At 39.3% G+C, this 22,625-nt stretch overlaps 1 protein-coding gene across 6 annotated transcripts in view; it reads right to left on the minus strand.

The window, feature by feature from the left end:
- Positions 1–22,625, minus strand: part of FNDC3B (fibronectin type III domain containing 3B) — a 358,595-nt gene that overhangs the window by 137,832 nt on the left and 198,138 nt on the right. For 5 of the 6 annotated variants that reach the window (XM_019959536.2, XM_019959543.2, XM_070803241.1 and 2 more), the window contains exons 5-6: positions 15,793–16,036; positions 11,714–12,004 (exon numbers count right to left, since the gene is read on the minus strand). In XM_019959536.2, coding sequence (XP_019815095.2) covers positions 11,714–12,004; positions 15,793–16,036 — 535 coding nt within the window. The remainder of the gene's footprint in view (positions 1–11,713; positions 12,005–15,792; positions 16,037–22,625) is intronic. The other variant, XM_070803254.1, reaches the window with a different exon arrangement.

Here is a 22,625-nt window from a genome sequence, read left to right on the forward strand (position 1 = left end):
AACAATTCCAAAGGTCAAATGCCAAAAGTACACTGTATCTTCATCTTCTTCTATATTAGACATTCTTACCATTTTGTTTCAGTTTCTCCCCATATGGCCCTCTAAGTTCTAGAGGTTTTGCCATAAGCTACTATTTACATGCTAGAGACAAAAAAGGAACTTCCCCTCACTACCCCTCACATATATATATATACACACAGGTACCACAAAAGGAATATGCTTCAGCTTAAGTTCAGTGTTTTAATGGAATGCCTCCCATACTGCTCATTTAAAATCTTCCTTAAACATTGTTTGGCATTCACAGGGTCAGTTGGTTTTCAAACATTACTGCACCCGATCACCACCTGGAGAGCCCAATGAAACACAGGTTGCTGGGCCCCATGTCCATCAACTGTAATCCCGTAGGCCTGGGGCAGGCCAGCGGGGCACAGGTCTTAGAAGTTCCAAGATGGTGAGAAAGCAGGAGCCTGGGACTGAATAGCCAGAGTTCAGGTGAGAATGAGAAAAGCCATGTGGATGACAAGTGCCTGTATCTCCCACCCCAAGCACAGCAGCACACTAATTCTACCTGCTTTCACGGTGCACACGCTCATGTGTGTGTGCTTGTATGTAACAGAGAGAGACAGAGGGAGAGAGAGGGAGATGGTGGCAGGGGAGGAAGGTTACTGTATTTAACTGCGGATCCACAGAAGATATTTTGACAAACGAAGATATGCTCCTCGATAAGATTTTGAAAATCACTGACTTTAACTCACCCATTCATTTTACCGAAAGGGAAATTGAGTTCCAGTGAGATGACTTGTTATGCATCACACAGTCCAAAACACAACCAATTGCTATCTTACAATTCCATTAAGGTTTTAAAATGTTCAAGTAATGAGTGAGAAAGATAAGCCCAGGATGAGGTAAATGTCAGCAGTATCAACTGCACACATGAAATACTTTTATACACACACACACATACACACAAGTAGCGATTTTGACTTATAAACACTCTTGATGTTCTTTCCCTCTCTCCCTCCCCCTACCCAAACCATCCACCCACCCCATTATTAAGGAGATTGCACAAATCTTTTCATATTATCAGACAGTGAATCCTCATCATAGTTTTTCTTTTTTCATTCTGGCTTCACATCAACACTTCTAAAACAATACCAACAGACAACCTTACTTTCCTACTCAGAATATATGATGAAGAGGCTACAATACTGGTTAAAAACAAGGGGATTTCAGTTACAAAATTATATCCCTCTGAGTAACTTCCTTTATACCATGCACTTTGGTTTTTACCAAGGATAAAATAAAAGGATGAAACTTACCTCTCACTCAATGAAGAGCAACAGAAACTTCTTTAGTTTCTGTGATAAAAGGAACATGACAATTTTAACTGGGTTTGGACCACAGAAGAAGCTGTGTACAACTCTCTGCACACAAGGACAGCTTGTTTCATTCCTGTTCTGGACCAACTATGGACATGGAACCCAAGCACTGATCTAAAATCAAATGTTAGTTAAGGAAAAGAAAAAGGAGGGGAAAATTCTTGAAATACTTTCTCCTAGTCAATTTGCCCTTGCTATGCCTTGGGAGACAGGCAGGCTTAACAGAAGAGGTGATATTTGACCTAGCTCTTGAAGATCTGAGTTGGAGTACGCTAGGCAGAAGGACTGGAAGAAAAAGAAGAGAGAATGAGGCATATTCTTGAAATAGGGCAAAAACTTGGACATCTGGTGAGGAAATCTAAAGTATTGGGAAGGCGAGAATCAAGCAGCTTAGACAATGGGGATCACCACAGAGGTTCCATAAGGAGAGGGGCAGGGCATGTTCAAATCTGATGGACCTGCAGCCATAATCAGAGGATGGGATGGAGAGGAAGCTGGATAAGGACGTATCTTAAAATATAAGGTGGTCCTTCTCAGGCTGAGCACAGGGACTCCTAACTCAGGTTTCTAAAAAATGTATGAGGAGATGCCAAAGACAGGGCCCATTAGAAAGGATTCCCCAGGAGGGCGCCAAGAGTTCTCACTCACTTGGAACTTTAGGTGTTCCTAGTGGGGCAAAGCCTTTGACTGAGTGGATCCCAATAAACTATGGAAAATTCTGAAAGAGATGGGAATACCACACCACCTGACCTGCCTCTTGAGAAACCTATATGTAGGTCAGGAAGCAACAATTAGAACTGGACATGGAACAACAGACTGGTTCCAAATAGGAAAAGGAGTATGTCAAGGCTGTATATTGTCACTCTGCTTATTTAACTTCTATGCAGAGTACAGTATGAGAAATGCTGGGCTGGAAGAAGCACAAGCTGGAATCAAGATTGCCAGGAGAAATATCAATAACCTCAGATATGCAGATGACACCACCCTTATGGCAGAAAGTGAAGAGGAACTAAAAAGCCTCTTGATGAAAGCTCAACATTCAGAAAACTAAGATCATGGCATCCGGTCCCATCACTTCATGGCAAATAGATGGGGAAACAGTGGAAACAGTGTCAGACTTTATTTTTTGGGGCTCCAAAATCACTGCAGATGGTGACTGCAGCCATGAAATTAAAAGACGCTTACTCCCCGGAAGGAAAGTTATGACCAACCCAGACAGCATATTCAAAAGCAGAGACATTACTTTGCCAACAAAGGTCCATCTGGTCAAGGCTATGGTTTTTCCAGTAGTCATGTATGGATGTGAGAGTTGGACTGTGAAGAAACCTGAGCACCAAAGAATTGATGCTTTAGAACTGTGGTGTTGGAGAAGACTCTTGAGAGTCCCATGGACTGCAAGGAGATCCAACCAGTCCATTCTAAAGGAGATCAGTCCTGGGTGTTCTTTGGAAGGACTGATGCTAAAGCTGAAAACCCAGTACTTTGGCCACTTCATACAAGGAGTTGACTCATTGGAAAAGACTCTGATGCTGGAGGGATTGGGGGCAGGAGGAGAAAGGGACGACAGAGGATGAGATGGTTGGATGGCATCACCAACTGGATGGACGTGAGTCTGAGTGAACTCCGGGAGTTGGTGATGGACAGGGAGGCCTGGCGTGCTGCGATTCATGGGGTCGCAAAGAGTCGGACACGACTGAGCAACTGAACTGAACTGAATGGGGCAATGAGAAGCTATGTGAAATCTGGCACCTCTGGGCAGGAGGCACATTTCTGCCCCTGCAGAGATTCAGTAGCAACCTCTCCAAGAGAGCCTGGATGGGACTTCCAGGGGTAGAGGTCCAGGAGTACCAGGTTTAGCTTTCAAAATGAAGATAGCATAAGCAGAAAGAAGCCACTTCTGGCTTCCAGCGGAAGAACCTGCAGGGAAAGGGCATGATTGCAAGAGAGAGGGCATCATATGGGGGCGCAGGGGCATACGGAGGTACTTGTTTTGAGAAGACATAACTTGATGAGAGTTGACCCTAAGATTACAGGAGGGAGATGATAAGAACAGTCAAGTAAAAAAGATGACCATTATACAGAGGTGTTAAGAATCGAGCTAGACTACTTTTAATATTTCACACTGGGGAATTAAGATACCCATTTTATAGATGAGTATACAGAGATTCAGGGAATATGAAAAGCAAATAGTCAACAAGTGACAAAACCCAATTCTAAGCCAAGTATGTCTGATACCAAAGCCCCAACTTTTCTCTGCCCAGACCAAGGTGTGCAAAAAAACAGGAATCCTACATTTCCCTGATGATACTGTGCTACTTTGTCCTAAGCTGTTTTCCCAAAAGTACCAGTAAATGAACAGAGGGGTTGGCTGCAGAGTAGAAGCCAACAGAGCAGTTAAGTACACAGGACTCTTTCCACAAATATTTACTAAGTAAGTACTATGTGCCATACGTACTTTCAGTGGGTGGTACAAGCATGCTGAATTAAAGTTGCTACTTCATATCATGTACAACATAGCAAACCACACTTTCTATAACCATCCTTGATATCAGAACAGTAGTTCTCTATCTTGCTGGTCACCATTCTCAGTGGAGGTTTGATCAAAACCATCAAGCCAGATCAAGTGAAGAAATTCTGGCTGAGCAAGTCTGAAATGAGGTTGAGGGGGTCTGCATTTTTTCAAAGTTCCATTGGTGTTTCTGAAGTACAGTCAACCAAGAGAACCAGGATTCAAGAGAGTAATTAATGTACCTCTGTCTTTTTAATGTGTTGATTTCTTTAGGTTAATAAAATTTGTTGGCTTCTGTATCACAGGACCAAGTAGAAATTTGAAGTTTGCCCTTTTCCTTTCACATCTGTTATTTCCTAAGTGGTAGAAAGCTGCAAACTAACTTTAGCAGATCCCCTCAAAAGCTAGGGAATTCTGTGGAAGAAAGCTTGGCCTTCTCTGGCAATGTGGGCATCTTAAGTAGAATGTAGAAAAAATACTACCACAAGCCGTGCTTCAAGCCTAAGTATAAAACCTAATCGTGTGCAAATGACATATGAATGTAAACAGGTCAATGTACCAGAATTAACATATAATATTAATAAATTTCAGTCTGAATTTGGCAATAAGTAGTTCATGATCTGAGCCACAGTCAGCTCCTGGTCTTGCTTTGCTGACTGTATAGAGCTTCTCCATCTTTGGCTGCAAAGAATATAATCAATCAGATTTCAGGGTCAACCATCTGGTGATGTCCACATGTTGAGTCTTCTCTTGTGTTTTGGGAAGAGGGTGTTTGCTATGACCAGTGTGTTCTCTTGGCAGAACTCTATTAGCCTTTGTCCTGGTTCATTCTGTATTCCAAGGCCAAATATGCCTGTTACTCCAGGTGTTTCTTGACTTCCTACTTTTGCATTCCAGTCCCCTAAAATGAAAAGGACATCTTTTTTGGGTGTTAGTTCTAGAAGTTCTTGTAGGTCTTCATAGAACTGTTCAATTTCAGCTTCTTCAGCATTACTGGTCAGGGCATAGACTAGGATTAATGTGATATTGAATGGTTTGCATTGGAAATGAACAGAGATCATTAAGTCATTTTTGAGACTGCATCCAAGTACTGCATTTCGGACTCTTTTGTTGACTGTGATGGCTACTCCATTTCTTCTAAGGGATTCCTGCCCACAGTAGTAGATACAATGGTCATCTGAGTTAAATTCACCCATTCCAGTCCATCTGAGTTCGCTGATTCCTAGAATGTCGATGTTCACTCTTGTCATCTCCTGTTTGACCACTTCCAATTTGCCTTGATTCATGGACCTGACATTCCAGGTTCCTATGCAATATTGCTCTTTACAGCATCGGACCTTGCTTCTATCACCAGACCCATCAACAACTGGGTGTTATTTTTGCTTTGGCTCCACCGCTTCATTCTTTCTGGAGTTCTTTCTCCACTGATCTCCAGTAGCATATTGGGCACCTACCGGCCTGGTGTTCATCTTTCAGTGTCCTATTTTTTTGCCTTTTCATACTGTTCATGGGGTTCTCAAGGCAAGAATACTGAAGTGGTTTGCCATCCCTTCTCCAGTGCACCACATTCTGTCAGACCTCTCTGTCTTGGGTGGCCCCATACGGCATGGCTTAGTTTCATTGAGTGAGACAAGGCTGTTGTCCATGTGATCAGATTGGCTAGCTATCTGTGATTGTGGTTTCAGTCTGTCTGCCCTCTGATGCCCTCTCTCAGTGCCTACCATCTTACTTGGGTTTCCCTTACCTTGGACGTGGGGTATCTCTTCACGGCTGCTCCAGGAAAGCACAGCCGCTGCTCCTTACCTGGGACGTGGGGTAGCTCCTTCCTAAGAAAGCCTTCCTCAGTAATCAGTGCAAAGAAATAGAGGAAAACAACAGAATGGGAAAGACTAGAGATCTCTTCAAGAAAATTAGGAATACCAAGGGAACATTTCATGCAAAGATGGGCTCAATAAAGGACAGAAATATTAGGGACCTAACAGAAGCAGAAAACATTACGAAGAGGTGGCAAGAATACACAGAAGAACTGTACAAAAAAGAGCTTCATGACCCAGATAATCACAATGGTGTGATCACTCACCTAGAGCCAGACATCCTGGAATGTAAAGTCAAGTGGGCCTTAGGAAGCATCACTACGAACAAAGCTAGTGGAGGTGATGGAATTCCAGTTGAGCTATTTCAAATCCTGAAAGATGATGCTGTGAAAGTGCTGCACTTAATATGCCAGCAAATTTGGAAAACTCAGCAGTGGCCATAGGACTGGAAAAGGTCAGTTTTCATTCCAATCCCAAGGAAAGGCAATGCCAAAGAATGCTCAAACTACCGCACAATTGCACTCATCTCACACACTAGTAAAGTGATGCTTAAAATTCTCCAAGCCCAGGCGTCAGCAATATGTGAACCGTGAAATTCCAGATGTTCAAGCTGGTTTTAGAAAAGGCAGAGGAACCAGAGATCAAACTGCCAACATCCGATGGGTCATCGAAAACGCAAGAGAGTTCCAGAAAAACATCTATTTCTGCTTTATTGACTACGCCAAAGCCTTTGACTATGTGGATCACAATAAACTGTGGAAAATTCTTAAAGAGATGGGAATACCAGAACACCTGACCTGCCTCTTGAGAAACCTGTATGCAGTTCAGGAAGCAACAGTTAGAACTGGACATGGAACAACAGACTGGTTCCAAACGGGAAAAGGAGTATGTCAAGGCTGTACCCTGCTTATTTAACGTCTATGCAGAGTACATCATGAGAAATGCTGGGCTGGAGGAAGCACAAGCTGGAATCAAGATTGCCAGGAGAAATATCAATAACCTCAGATATGCAGATGACACCACCCTTATGGCAGAAAGTGAAGAAGAACTAAACAGCCTCTCGATGAAAGTGAAAGACGAGAGTGAAAAAGTTGGCTTAAAGCTCGACATTCAGAAAACTAAGATCATGGCATCTGGTCCCACCACTTCATGGCAAACAGATGGGGAAACAGTGTCAGACTTTATTTTTCTGGGCTCCAAAATCACTGCAGATGGTGACTGCAGCCATGAAATTAAAAGACGCTTACTCCTTGGAAGGAAAGTTATGACCAACCTAGATAGCATATTCAAAAGCAGAGACATTACTTTGCCAACAAAGGTCCGTCTAGTCAAGGCTATGGTTTTTCCAGTGGTCATGTATGGATGTGAGAGTTGGACTATAAAGAAAGCTGAGCGCCGAAGAATTGATGCTTTTGAACTGTGGTGTTGGAGAAGACTCTTGAGAGTCCCCCTTGGACTGCAAGGAGATCCAACCAGTCCATCCTAAAGGAGATCAGTCCTGTGTGTTCATTGGAAGGACTGATGTTGAAGCTGAAACTCCAGTACTTTGGCCACCTGATGCGAAGAGCTGACTCATTGGAAAAGACCCTGATGCTGGGAAAGATTGAGGGCAGGAGGAGAAGGGGACGACAGAGGATGAGATGGCTGGATGGCATCACCAACTGGATGGACGTGAGTCTGAGTGAACTCCGGGAGTTCGTGATGGACAGGGGGGCCTGGCGTGCTGCGGGTCACAAAGAGTCGGACATGACTGAGTGACTGAACTGAAGTAATATTAATCAGATGGTATTGTAAACTTATGAATTATCTGAAAGATGTATTTCCCAGGTACAGAAGTCAATTGCTGTATATTCAAGGCAAAAGATGCTCTGGGAGAATGTTCTCACTTAAAAGAAGGCAGAAGAAGAACTGTGTGATCCGTTTAGCCAACAACCACATTCTGAGGCCCTCAGGGCTGAACCATTATAATCAACATAATGGACTCCACAAACAAGAGGAGCTTTTGTTCACTCACTCCACCTGATTCATGATTCCCTCTTTGCTTGGACAACCTGGAGGCTCAAAGCCAAAGAGATGACATATAAAATCGTTCAAGCTAGTGTTCGACAGTATGTGAACTGAGAACTTCCAGATATACAAGCTGGATTTAGAAAAGGCAGAGGAACCAGAGATCAAATTGCCAACATCTGCTAGATCATAGAAAAAGCAAGAGAATTCCAGAAAAATATCTACTTCTGCTTCATTGACTACTCTAGAGCCTAACTGGTTTTTCCAGTAGTCATGTTCGGATGTAAGAGCTGGACCGTAAAGAAGGCTGAGCACTGAAGAATTGATGCTTTTGAACTGTGGTGTTGGAGAAGACTCTTGAGAGTCCCTTGGACTGCAAGGAGGTCGAACCAGGTAATCCTGAAAGAAATCAACCTTTAATATTCACTGGAAGGACAGATGCTGAAGCTCCAATACTTTGGCCACCTGATGGGAAGAGATGACTCACTGGAAAAGACCCTGATGCTGGGCAAGATTGAAAGCAGGAGGAAAAGGGGACAACAGAGGACGATATGGATGGATGGCATCACTGACTCAGTGGACATGAGTTTGAAGAAATTCTGGGGATAGTGATGAACAGGGAAGCCTGGTGTGCTGCAGTCCATAGAGTCACAAAGAGTCAACAGGACTGAGCGACTAAACAACATCAGGCAACTCTGTGGGATTCTTTTATACACAACATTACTCATGTCTTCATTTTATTTGTCCTCAGTTTCCTTAGATTTTTTTTTATACACTACTTTTTACAGAAGACTTAGTTGCAGAGCAAAACTGAGCAGTTACAAAGAACTCCCAGATACACCCCATCCCCACATACATGTATTCTCTCCCACCTATCAAAATTCACACCAGAGCAGAACACTTGTTACAAGTGATGTATACTGACACACCACCAGGTCCACAATTTACATTCGCCTACATGTAGCTCTTAGTGTTGCACACTGTATGGGTTTTGACAAATGTGTATGATATAAGCCTACTATTACAGTACCAGAGAGAGTCGTTTCACTGCCCTCAAATCCTCTGTGCTTGGCTTATTCATCCCTCCCTCCCCCAATCTCTGACAACTGTAGGTCTTTTTGCCATTTCCATAATTTTGTCTTTTCCTATTAGGTAGTTGGAATCACACATTATGTAGCCCCTTCAGACTGACTTGTTTTACTTAATAATGCATATTTAAGGTGGCTCCATGTCATTCATAGCTAGACAGCGCATTTCTTTTTGGTGCAGAGTAATATTTCTTATATGGATATACCAGTTTATTTATCCATTTACTTACTGAAGGACATTCTAGTTGCTTTCAAGTTTTTGCACTTATGAGTAAAGCTGCTCTAAACATACATGTGCATTTTTGGGGATCAGGGTATAAATTTTCAATTCATTTGGGTAAATACATATTTTTTATCCAACATGTAAACTCCTGCAGATCGTTACTGGAATGAGCAAGAGTACATAAGATAATACTCCATCTGATTTTATGTTTCATGGCTAAACCCCCTGGAGAGTAGCACGTGGAGTGATTCTGAGGAGGCAAATAGTATGATGAGAACAGGAGTAACATACTGAGCTTGAACTGAAGGTGAGAGAAAAATATTTTCTATTTTCATTGTGAAACACACACTTCTAAAAGGCCATAGCAAAAGTAATCTCATTGTTACCAACACAGTAACATGTTTTCTACACAAAAGCAAAGAGTTTGAGGTGCTCAGAATAATTATATTCTCTGTCATAAGGTAAAATGACAGAATGCCTGAAACGTATGTACATTAACAAGCATTTCAGTGTTGATTTCAATGCAAATCCATTTCCTCTCTGATAGCTATGACAGGATATTAAAATATAGGGTAGCTTACATATTTAAATATATACAAAAAGAAATAATTGCATTTTTAAGGAAGGTACTTAGTTTTGCAGAAGTTAATTCATAATACATTAATTTTGTATGCTAACTTCAACCCTGCTTCATCTTATTTACCTTCTCTTATAATCTCTCAGCCTCTTAGATCCTCCTAAATTTATTTTATTTGCCTGTATTATATTTATCTATGTTCTGTCTTAAATCTTTTCTGATACAAGGCAGGGCAAAAATTATTAAAGAATCAATCAAGTAGTCAAGGTATTCAGACTTGGTAAGCTCTCTGAAGACAGCTAATACATTCTTTTTCTCTTTTCTATAGATGAAAATTCTCCCAGGGAAACCTATTTCTAATCTTGTGTGTTTGTGTGTATGTGTATAAATTATTTTATATACCATGATTTAAATTTACAACATTGTTAATACCTTAATTTCAAACTTTGAAATTGTAGTATCATTTAACTAAAATTTATTCTATATAACAGACATAGTACTTTCCTCTAGGAGCTGTTTAAAAGCCTCTTAAATCTTGGGTTTCTCATATATACTTATTTATGCTTTAATAACTGTAATAATAATGCATGATAATTAAATATAACTTGGAAAATACAGAAAATAAAGAACAAAATGAAACGCATCTATAGTTCATTTCACTTAGAGAAATTACTGTTCACTTTTCACTATATCTTATTATTACTCTTTTTCATGCCACAGTTCACTCATGTAAATAACATGGGGCGAAATGCTGATACTTGAAGTCTGGTTTTACCTAATTTTCCTCAGCCTTGACAGAAGCCATTCTTCCCTACACAATCAACCACACACTAAATAGTTTTCATTCACAAACATATTCTCACATACACAGTGACTTTTTCTACCTGGTTGAAGTCCAAAAAGGAAGGAATATATTTAACCATATTATAATCAGTTCTGACCTTGTCTCTTACATGTCTTTGTTTTATCTACATCTGTAAGAATTGATGCTTTTGAACTGTGGTGTTGGAGAAGACTCTTGAGAGTCCCTTGGACAGCAAGGAGATCCAACCAGTCCATTCTAAAGATCGGCCCTGGGATTTCTTTGGAAGGAATGATGCAAACGCTGAAACTCCAGTACTTTGGCCACCTCATGCGAAGAGTTGACTCATTGGAAAAGACTCTGATGCTGGGAGAGATTGGGGTCAGGAGGAGAAGGGGACGACAGAGGATGAGATGGCTGGATGGCATCACTGACTCGATGGATGTGAGTCTGAGTGAACTCCAGGAGTTGTTGATGGCATGCTGCGATTCATGGGCTCACAAAGAGTCGGACACGACTGAGCGACTGAACTGAACTGAACTGAACTGAATCTCACCTAACTTATCAAAATGTTCTTCTTTGGCTTCCCTTAAGTCAATCTTCTACATATACTCATATAAAAAGCTTGTTTTTAACTCCTGTGGTGTAAGAACAGATTGTGTCTAAATCTCATCTAAAAACTTCATTTACAACATACACACCTTCTTCCCCAAATTAACTGATCTTACAGTCACAAAATTAATCTACCAAAAAAAAAAAAAAAAAACCCCAACATGCCCTTTGAGCTGATTATCTCTCTATCTGGATGTGGTGACACTATTTCTTCCTTCTCATTCTTGGTCTATGAATACTTCATTCAAGATGCCAAAGGTGGCATTAAACAATGACTGATGAGGGAGCCAGAAATATACTGCCTTACAAGATGATAAATTTTACTACAGTATAGAATTAATTACATCTGGTTTTATGAGGTATAGTTATGTTGAGATTTAAACTACCCCTACACTTGGTTTTACTTAGACTCCCTCCTACATCTGTCTAGTTAATGAAACAACAGAAGTAAGCCAATGTGAAAACATTTTCAGATAGTTGTTACTGATATCAAGTAGACTGTTACACAGCCCAAGTGACCAAAGAAATAATATTTCTGCCATGAAGGAGTAATTAAAAAGAGAGATACAATATCCTGTTCTTGCTAAGCAAAGATAAGAGAAGGTCTACCCTATCATTCTGAGCAAGACCAACTGCCATGATATAAACTTCTTCTGTAAAACTCGTAATTCACTCTTCGTGGCAAACTTCTTTGAACATTACCTTGCAAGTCTGCATCATTTGACTTTGGACTGCTTCTTGCTCGCCGCTCTGTTTTCTTAATGCCCGGCCCACCGCCGCTGCCACCTCCCCCGCCTCCACCACCGCCACCGCTGTGGCCCTTGCCATAGCCATTGTACACGGTGGTGCAGTTACTCTTGTAGATTGAAGAAGGAGGGCTGTTGAGGCGATTCTGGCGGTCAATCTGGCGGTCTTTCAGCTTTTTGTGCGGAGGTTTGCTATACTGGTCTTCTCGGGTGATGTAACTCGACATTCCATAGAGTGGTATAATTTCTAAAAGAACGGTTAGGAGAAATGCAAACTCAGTCTACATCTTCAATAATAAAGTCTTAGATGGTCAAATGATCTGTCTCCTGAAGGAAGAAGTTAACATTTTACAGTAAATACAGTATAAAATATTTTTAAGAGAGTGGTATGCATGTTATACATGTTTAAAATACTCCCATTCATTTCTAACCAATAAAGGAATAATTAATAATTAAAAAAATTATACTGTGTGTTCACAAATGTTCAAGAGATTGTGGAAAATATTAAAGAGTCTTTTCTATCAAGAGTTCATATTCTAGTTGAATATATAATTAAGCTTGAATTTGCCTGTCAATTGTTCTTAGTAGTTGCAATCTAGAAAAAAAGAATTAACAAACAAATACCTCCTTAAGTAATAAGCCCTCAGAATCAAAACATTTAAATGTATGCTTATCCTTATAGACAGAATATTTCTACTAGAAAATATACAGCAACAAGAATATAAGAGGTTATTTGTGCCATCTAGAAGAGCCAAAACATTTGAACAAAATCTATTAAAATGAAGAGATGAAAAATTTCCATTAAAAATAATCAAAGCTCACAGAATTAAGGGAAATGTTCAAGAGATTACAGTATTACATATAAGCCACCTTTGCAACCTGGTGCCAGACATAACCATCTATTGTCTAAACTTGTATTCTGGGGTAATCAGAAAACACACTGACTGACTAGTAGAATGTCATCTGGCTTCACCATCCATATTTTTACATGGCTCAAAAGAAAACGGAAGCCTGTGAAATAATCTTATGATCTGAGGTGAAAACACATATTTTAAATTGAACTTTTTTAAGCAATTAAAAATTATATTTAAACACTAATAAAAATGATAATATAGAACACAGACACTGGGTCCTTATATGTTTATAACAAAAAAAAAAAAGGTCTCACATGCACAGAGTGATCCAAATCCGGGTACTTCTTCTGAGGGTAACTAGGAAACACTTCTAATTATTTATCTGGACACAAGACCTAAACCAGCACTGTTCTAGGCATATCAGCAATGTAAAGTCACCCTACATAACTGAACAACCATGTTTCAACTGTTGAATGGTAAAGCTCCACTTTTCATTTTCTTTCTGTTCACATAGCTTGAGGAAGATCTTTAAAAAGCAAATCTTCCCTTGGACGACAAGGAGATCCAACCAGTCCATCCTAAAGGAAATCAGTCCTGGGTGTTCATTGGAAGGACTGATGTTGAAGCTGAAACTCCAATACTTTGGCCACCTGATGTGAAGAGCTGACTCATTGGAAAAGACCCTGATGCTGGGAAAGATTGAGGGCAGGAGGAGAAGGGGACGACAGAGGATGAGATTGTTGGATGGCATCACCGACTTGATGGACATGGGTTTGGGTGGACTCCAGGAGTTGGTGATGGACAGGGAGGCGTGGTGTGCTGTGGTTCATGGAGTCACAAAGAGTCAGACATGACTGAGCAGCTGAACTGAACTTACAAGATAACCAGTTTTCACTAGAGAAACACAATTCTATTCACAGAGTGCATGCCCAAGTAAATCATGTCTAAACACAGAAAAAGAATGGTAAAGATTTTAAATATCACAAGATATTACACGTGAGACTTAAAAATTCACCATGGGTACTGATAGAGTAATATTTAAAACCATCAATAACATTTAAAATGCATACAGTTTGGGAAACTAAATGGTACAAGAATATATAAAAGGCTTTTTATTTATAAAGCAAAAGATTTTTGTTTTCTGTTTAATTAGGAATCAATGAAGACAGCACTTTCATTTATTTTACATTATTGTTCTGTGTTAATGAAAACAGATCAAAACACCCTAATTCAATGAAGACAAGTGTTTTTTTTTTTTTGCTTAATTCTAATAACTTAAATCATACTATTGTGTAAATTATAAAAGACACCATTCACAAAACAGTAATTGTGTGGTATCCTACTGCTGCTGCTGCTAAGTCGCTTCAGTCGTGTCCGACTCTGTGCGACCCCATAGACGGCAGCCCACCAGGCCCCCCCGTCCCTGGGATTCTCCAGGCAAGAACACTGGAGTGGGTTGCCATTTTTTTCTCCAATGCATGAAAGTGAAAAGTGAAAGTGAAATTGCTCAGTCGTGTCAGACTCATAGGGACCTACTAAAGACTGCTAAAATAAGGCAGGTCATACACTCTTCATCGAGTAATGAGTCAACAGCCAAGGCTTTTCACACTGTCATTAAGCTCAGACCCAACTAGAAAACTGAAAAGTACTCAAATATTTAATGTGTCTGGTATGAGTACTGAATATGTTTTTAAAAACTATTCTCAACTAACTGAAATTGTTCAGTTTTTATCAAAATATTTTCATGGAATATGCCCAGTGTCTGATGTTCTGGAGTGTTATGTTACTAGGCAAGAAGACTACAGCAATAAGAAGTTATTGATGCCTCTATGCATTTAAAGTATGAATTTCGTCTTTTGCTGTCACCTCTCTATACCCTATTATAATAGTGTTTAAGCTTTTTGAATTATATTAAATTTCTTTCTAAATGCTACTACAAAAAAAAATTAAATTCTATCCCTAAGTTAAAATAGGATACTGATGATTTCACTTAAAATAGCTATATATATATATATATATATATGTTTATTTTATATAAATATATATACTTATTTTATATACATATTTATATAAATATGTATTTATATTTATTTATATAAATATATATAAATATAAATATGGCTATTATTTATATTATATTATATATAATATATAATTATAATATATTATATTGTATATAATATATAATATTATATTGTATACTATATTATAATATATAAAGTAATTACATAATATATAAATATATAATTATATTTTATATAATTATATATAATATATATTATATATATTTATATATATAGCCATATATATGTATAAAATCAATGAAAGTAACGTAATAACAGCCTCTAAAACAAGAAGACATTTCTCATGTACTTTATCTGTAAACCAACATAATAAATGTTTGAAGCAATTCATAGTCAGACACAGAAGAAAGTTACTTTGCAAAGTTCTCGTGTTTAAAGTCTAATTTTACCCTCACTTATCTGGTTTCTTAGTATCCATTTTGACAGAGAAGGGCTTCAGACTAAACCAATACCAAGGCCAAAACTAACAAGACATAATGCCGGTATCTCTGAGGCCCTTTTCATCTCAAGGTAAGTATCTGCCTAACAAACAGTGAAACTGTGGCTGCACTCATAGCTATTCTCAAACTAAAAACAGCATTCAGGAAGACCATGTCAACAGTGAGAGGATTTTGAGTTCTGCCAAGATTGCAAAAGAGCATCCAAGAAACTCAAAGGTTACTGAGACCTCACAGTCTTCTATCATTGGAAATGCGGCACAAAATCCTTAGTAAGTTCCCTTCCACTGCTCGACCATATGGATGCCTAAGAACTAATGTGCTCCAGCTCTGTCTCAGGCCACTCTCATATAAAAGTATGTTAATAGGACATGGAAACATATGATAGATTACTGCCTCTTTTCTGAAATGAGAAGTGGCTTGCCCACAACCTGCACTCTGAGGGATGGGATGGGGACAGAATTTGAAAACAATATAAAGAAAGAGTCTCAAGATACAACCGAGGACAAAGAAAGCTAGGAATTTCCGATGAGCTTTACACAGCAGATAGAGCCTCCTCTACCATGCTTATTACAGAAGAAGCAAAGGCTCTCTGGCTCTCTAAAGCTACTTTAGTTTGTAACCAGTTCCAACAGCTCAAGATGCCAGCAATCTACTCACCTTGTTCGCTGTATATTGTGGGAGGAAGATGATGCTGAGGGAAGAACTGAGGTGGCATATCTCCAGGTCCAGTAACAGGTGGGTAGTATGCTGTGTGTGAGTTATGGATGAAATGCGGGTGGTGAGTCAGGTAGGGGGGTAGATGATGGGTTGGAGACATGGCCGAGGGGTAGCTTGGAGGGTAACACTCAGGAGATTGGGGTGTGACCACCACCCGGCGGACTCCAGTATTGTCTTCAATCACCTAGGGAAAACAACAAAAAGAATATTGTATGTATTATTAGCAAATATTCTGTGAGTACAGAGTACTTCCCTCCTTAACTTTAATCTTCTCTTCTCCATAGTGGGGAAAAAGAGTGCATGTTGAATTCCGGTTCTCTAATTCAACTAGTTGGGCTTCCCTGGTGGCTCAGTGGTAAAGAATCCACCTGCAAGGCAGGAGACCTAGGTTCAATTCCTGGGTCAGGAAGATCCCTGGAGAAGGAAACGGCAACCTACTCCACTATTCTCACCTGGAAAATTCCATAGACAGAGGAGTTTGGTGGGCTATAGTTAATGGAGTCATGAAGAGTCGGATAAGATTTAGTGACTAAACAACAACAAAAAAATTCAACTAGTAAAATAAATTTTAGAAATAACATTATTCAGCTGGCAGTTTTCCTGAAAGAAGAGACATTCTGGGTCACATAAACATGCTTTAGAGGTCTGAGCTTTCATTATCTGCCCAACAACACCCAACCCCACACCTGCTTTAGCAAGTATGGTACCATGACACTGGAGCTTTAAGAAACTAAGAGAGGTTGGCTTTACAAACTATAGCCTCAGAAACTATAATAGTACTGAAAGGTCATTTAATCTGGAACCAAGTTTGTGGATGAAATGAGGGTATCCTCACCTATCAAACACTTGAGCAATCCCAAATTAAGAAGGACACCTTTTGTTCCCAAGATGTCCAGATGATGCCGTAGGGGTTGTGAAGGAGACATTATGACCAGGGGCTGCTATGGGCAGAATGAGCCAATCAATATTCTATCCATACTTTCTTTAAATGATTTTTTAAAAAGTCAACCAAAGAAAGTAACGCAAGGCAGTATGATGCTGGTATTTATTGGCTCTGTGGCCAACTGCATGCTACCTGCTCTAGGAGCAAATAGTTTTGTTGAGATGCAAGACATGAAATAACGCAACAGAAACCGTAATCCAAAGGCAAAGCTGAGGGGTACAGAGAACAAGAGCATGAAATGGCAGAATCAGAGGCGGCTTCAGGGACCTCACAGAACTGGTAGGGGGGGGACAGGTAAAAGCCTGTGAGCCCTGTGTGAGGGCCCTGCAAAGAAGGGCACAATGACAGCTCAAGAGTGAACGCGGAACCCGGGACCGGGCTTCCAAAGAGACCAGGTGGGCTGAAGAAGCTTAAGACAATCAGGCACATCCACTGACAGAAAGTTCTGCTTAAAACAACAACAGAACTGAAAATTAAACTTGTATATTGAAATAGATTTCTCATTACACCTTAGGAGGCTGATTAGGGGCCAAAATAAAATGACTTAATCATGTCTAAAAACATTCTAATAAAAAAAAATTATACTAAGCTTTGCTTTTTAAAGTACTGCTTGAGACAAAATGACGTTTATCAACATTACTAGTCTGTACTTTAATTTACAAAACAGGTTTAATTTTAATTAATATCCATTAATCTTTATGTTAAAAAAATAAAAATCTTTGTTTATTAATGAACTGATTAACATGACTTCAGGATTTACTATGTTAATAGCTCATTAATAAAGCAACATTAACTCCATCAAATTAAGATTCTGAGTCATACTCCCTACTAAAGCTCAGGATGTAGCTTTTTACATATTCTTTATTAAATATAACCTCTTCCAGGCCTTGGCAAGCTAATCACATTAGCCTTATTTAGGTTGCTAAGTTATAGATATATGTGAAATGGTGCTTAAACCATGACACCACAAATTCTCTAATGTATACACTAATAATTATCAAAGCATCTTTTTTTTTAAGTATAGTTGATTTGCAATGTTGTATTAGATTCATGTATACAACAAAGTGATTCAGTTATACAGTGTATGAATCTATGAATACATATGTGTGTTGGTCGCTCAGTCATGTCCAACTCTTTAAGATTTCATGGACTATAGCCCACCAGACTCCTTTGTTCATGGACTTCTATAGGCAAGAATACTGGAGTGACTAGCCACCCCCTTTTCCAGGGGATCTTCCTGACCCAGGGATCAAACTTGAGTCTCCCAGACTGTAGGCAGATGCATAACCATATGAACCACCATGGAAGCACAGTATATATACATTCTTTTTCCCTACAGTTTATTACAGAATATTGAATATAGTTCCTAGTGCCATACAGTAGGATCTTGTTTATTTTATAGATAGTAGTTTGTTATCTGCTGATCCCAAAATCCTCATTCATCTCCCTTCATCCTGTCACTTCCCCCTTTTTGTAACCACAAGTTTGTTTTTTATGTTTGAGTCTGCTTCTGTTTTATACATAAGTTCATTTGTATCCTATTTTAGATTGCACATGTAAGTGATATCATGTATCTGTCCTCTCTTTCTGGCCTACTGCACTCAGTATGATAATCTCTAGGTCCATCTATATTGGTGCAAATGACATTATTTCATTGTTTATGGCTGAAGAGTATTTCATGGTATGTATGTGTATGTGTATACATACATTACATTTTCTTTATCCGTTCATCAGTGAATGGACATTTAGGTGGTTTCCATGTCCTGGCTACTGTAAATAGTGCTACTATGTACATTGGGGTGCATGTTATTTTCTCGAATTACAAGTTTTCTCCAAATATATGCCCAGGAACAGGATTGCTGGATCATATGGCAACTCCATTTTTAGTTTTTTAAGGAATCATCCATTCTATTTTCCATATTGACTGAACCAATTTACATTCCCACCAACAGCGTAGGAGAGTTCTCTTTTCTCCTCACCCTCACTAGCATTTGTTATTTGTAGACTTTTTAATGATGGTCATTCTGACCAGTGTGAGGTGATACTTTTTTATAGTTCTGATTTGCATTTCTCTAATAATTAGTGACGCTGAGCATCTTTTCATGGGCCTTTTGGCCATCTGTATGTCTTTGGAGAAGAGTCTATTTAGGTCTTCTCCCCCTTTTTTAAAATTGGTTTCCTTTCTTTGGAAATTAAGCTTAGATCACATCATTTTCAAATATTTTCTCCCCTTTCACAGATTGTCCTTGCGTTCTGTTTATGGTTTCCTCTGCTGTGCAAAAAGCTTGTAAGTTTGATTAGGTTCCATTTATTTATTTCAAGCATCTTCTATTTTGTCTAAAACGCAGAGCATGAATATGGTAGCACATTCTGTACAATTTTAGTATAAATATGGGTTTTTCTTACCATCTGATATCAACATGTATTTATTCTATAGTGTCTTTTTTCCTTCTACCTTGCCCCTAGCTATTAAGAAAAGAGTAGGGCATATATTCTAGATGTCCCTCTTTCATGAAATCTTGATTCAGTCCTGTGCTAGACAATGGAAGGTCCACAGAAGCAAAGTATTTGTTTCTAGAAACTTACAACCTTCCTTATTTCAGTCAATGTAAAACTTAGAATGATCAAGCAGCCCATACAGACTTGACTGAGGTAGTAAAAGAACAGAGCTCTTACTAAATGTGAAGAACAACCCCGGGCTGGTAAACAGGGGTAGTTAGAAGGAAGAGAAATAATTTTCATTTTATCATATAGTTTTTGACTTGTTAAAGAACTTAAAAAAAAAAACAACAAATTAAGCAAACAGCACTAACAAAAGTAAGAATTCTAGTCAAGGCAGGGAAAAGAAAAAGTAAAAGAAAACAGATGGAACATTATCTTTTTACTACTATATAAGAATAAATATTTCCACTAACTACAAAAATTAATAAATCTGAAGTATAAATTACTTTTCTTCACCAAAAAATGGATTTCCAATTAGAGAAGTAGCTTTTTGAAACCACAAATTGCTGGCATATATGAAAACTGTTTCATAGCCCCATTTTTAATTATCTTAAATTATTCTGTGGTGTTTGTGAAAAAAGTCTATTTACATGTACATGTGAAATGGGATACTTTTATAATGGGATACTCCCTTAACCAATCAAGGTCTTATGACTAAAAATATTTTTAAGAAATGGAATATTCTGAAATAAGTAAAAATAAAAATAAATTGTGCTAAATATTTTATTTATTATTCTTCTATAACACAAACTGTAACATATTTAGTTATCAGATCAGTTTTGAGATCTATGTCTCAGAAAATTAGGCCTATGTTCCTCCAAAGAATAAGAAAGTCTGAGGAGCAAAAATAATGCACAATATAATAAGCAACTCAGGGAATGGTGGCCTTATAAACATTTTGGTTTATAAAGAAATATATTACTATAGCAGAAGAATATAGACATTAGAAAGAGTTCAGTCTAAGAATCCTGAGACCATAAAAATGTGCCTTCACGCTCCATAAGTGTTGTGTTAGTGTTAGTCATTCAGTTGAGCCCGACTCTTTGCAACCCCATGGACTGCAGCCCACCAGGCTCCTCTGTCCATGAGATTTTCCAGGCAAGGATACTGGAGTGGGTTGCCATTTCCTTCTCCAGGGGATCTTCCCAACCCAGGGATCGAACCCAGGTCTCCTGCACTGCATGTAGATTCTATTACCAACTGAGCTACAAAAGACCATGGAAAAGACAAGACGTTTCCTTTGGGGTGAATGAAACTGTGACAATGTCCTGAGGCATGCTGCCTCTGCATACAGGCAAATCGCTAGTATTCAATTCAACAACTATTTCCTGGTACAGACTATAAGCTAAGCAATGGATATTCAAAGGTAAGAAAAAAATAGGTGCTAAATATTGACTTGTCTAGTTAGCCTAAAAAGAAAAAGAAAAATCAGGCTGAGCCCTAGTGAGTTCTATTCAGAAATCAGGACAAAGTTTTTTTTTTTTTTTCCCCCTAGATATCAGGACCAAGTGCAATTTTTTTCTAGAGCTATGATTCAACGGAACACTCATCTTCTCCAGAGAGGCACAGACCCTTGGAAAAAGTCACTGTGTAGGTCCTCAGGTTGCCACCTCTTATGGGATGAATTATGTATACTCTGCCCTGCCCCCCACCAATTCATATATTTAAGTCCCAACTACACAGTACCTCAGCATGTAACTATATCTGGTGATAAGGCCTTTAACAAATTAATTATAGTAAAATGTGGTCAGATGGGTGGGTCCTAATCCAATATGACTGATATCCTTATAAGAAAAGGAAATCAGGACACAGACAGGCAGAGGGAAGACCACGTGAGGACAGCAAAGGAAGGCCGTCTACAAGCCAAGAAGAGAGGCCTTAAAAGAAAACAGGGGCTGCAGGAAGTAATTTCTGTTTAAGCCACTCAGCCTATGATACATTGTTATGGTGGCCTGAGAAAATTAATATACCACCTAACAGAGCCTCCTACCATAAGTTCCACCAGCCTTGTCTGCTTAAAAACAACAACAGAAAAAACAAACATCCCCCCGACCCAACAAAAACCACCACAATTCTCTTTTAATATAATGCATTTAATTCCTCCTGGATGGGCTTCCCTGGTAGCTCAGCTGGTAAAGAATCTGCCTGCAATGCAGGAGACCCTGGTTCGATTCCTGGGTTGGGAAGAGTCCTTGGAGAAGAAATAGGCTACCCACTCCAGTATTCTTGGGCTTCCCCGGTGGCTCAGCTGGTAAAGAATCTGCCCGCAGTGCGGGAGACCTGGGTTCGACCCCTAGGTTGGGAAGATCTCCTGGAGAAGGGAATGGCTACCCACTCCAGTATCTCGGCCTGAAGAATTCCATGGACTGTCCAGGGGGGTCGCAAAGAGTCAGACAAGACTGAGCGATTTTCACTTTCACTATCCTCCTGGACAGAACCACCCAGCCACTTTACTCTAGCAAAGGAAGAAAGCTTGATGGCAAACAGCAGGTAATTTGAGTCTTTATCATGCCCTTGTACTCTGTTCAGTAAGTACTTATTGAGAAACCTGTATGTGCCTAGTATTCTTTGTTATCCTGTGGCCTAGACACATGGATGAGACGCCAGAAAATAAGGCATTAAAGGTTAAAGAGAGAGAACGTTTGCCTTCCTTGCACCAGTGTCTTTTAGAAGCACAACCAAGAAAAAACCATTGAAACAAAATGAGATAGGCTGGGGGCAATAGCAAGAGGGAGTGCTAACGCGAGTAGCAGGGAGGGAGAGGAGAAAGCAGGTCACAGCCTGCGCCTGTGGTCTGCCAGGCGCTTGTTGCCATTTATCTCAGTTAACTTTCTTAACTACTGGAGAACTAGATATTAGCATCCCTACTGTACATGAGAAAACCAACGCACAGCATGATTAAAATATGCACTTAGTTCAACTAGAGAACCAGATTTTCATCCTGGTCTATACTTCAAAGTTTTCATTATGTAGAGCAAATTTAGGTATGCTGCAAAATAAATATGTAAATAATGAACTGTTAGAAATAGGTTATGAAGAGATGTGAAAGGATTCAAGATACAAACAATATTTACTGAATACCTGCTGCTCTGCTTTAATACCTTCTACCTGACATAACGCTACTCAGTGTTCAAGTCCTAGAATGGTAACTGATACACAGTAGGAGGAAACTTCCCTAGCCATTACTACTATTAATATTACCACCTCACTAAATCTTCCCAACAATCCTGGGAGGCAAATAGTTATCCTCATTTCAGAGAGAAAAGGAAAGAAACTCAGTAAAGTTAAGCTAACTCACATAAAGTCAGAGAGCTGGGGGGGGGGGGGG

Source organism: Bos indicus, chromosome 1 (genome assembly GCF_029378745.1).
Source record: "Bos indicus isolate NIAB-ARS_2022 breed Sahiwal x Tharparkar chromosome 1, NIAB-ARS_B.indTharparkar_mat_pri_1.0, whole genome shotgun sequence".
Lineage (NCBI taxonomy): Eukaryota > Metazoa > Chordata > Mammalia > Artiodactyla > Bovidae > Bos > Bos indicus.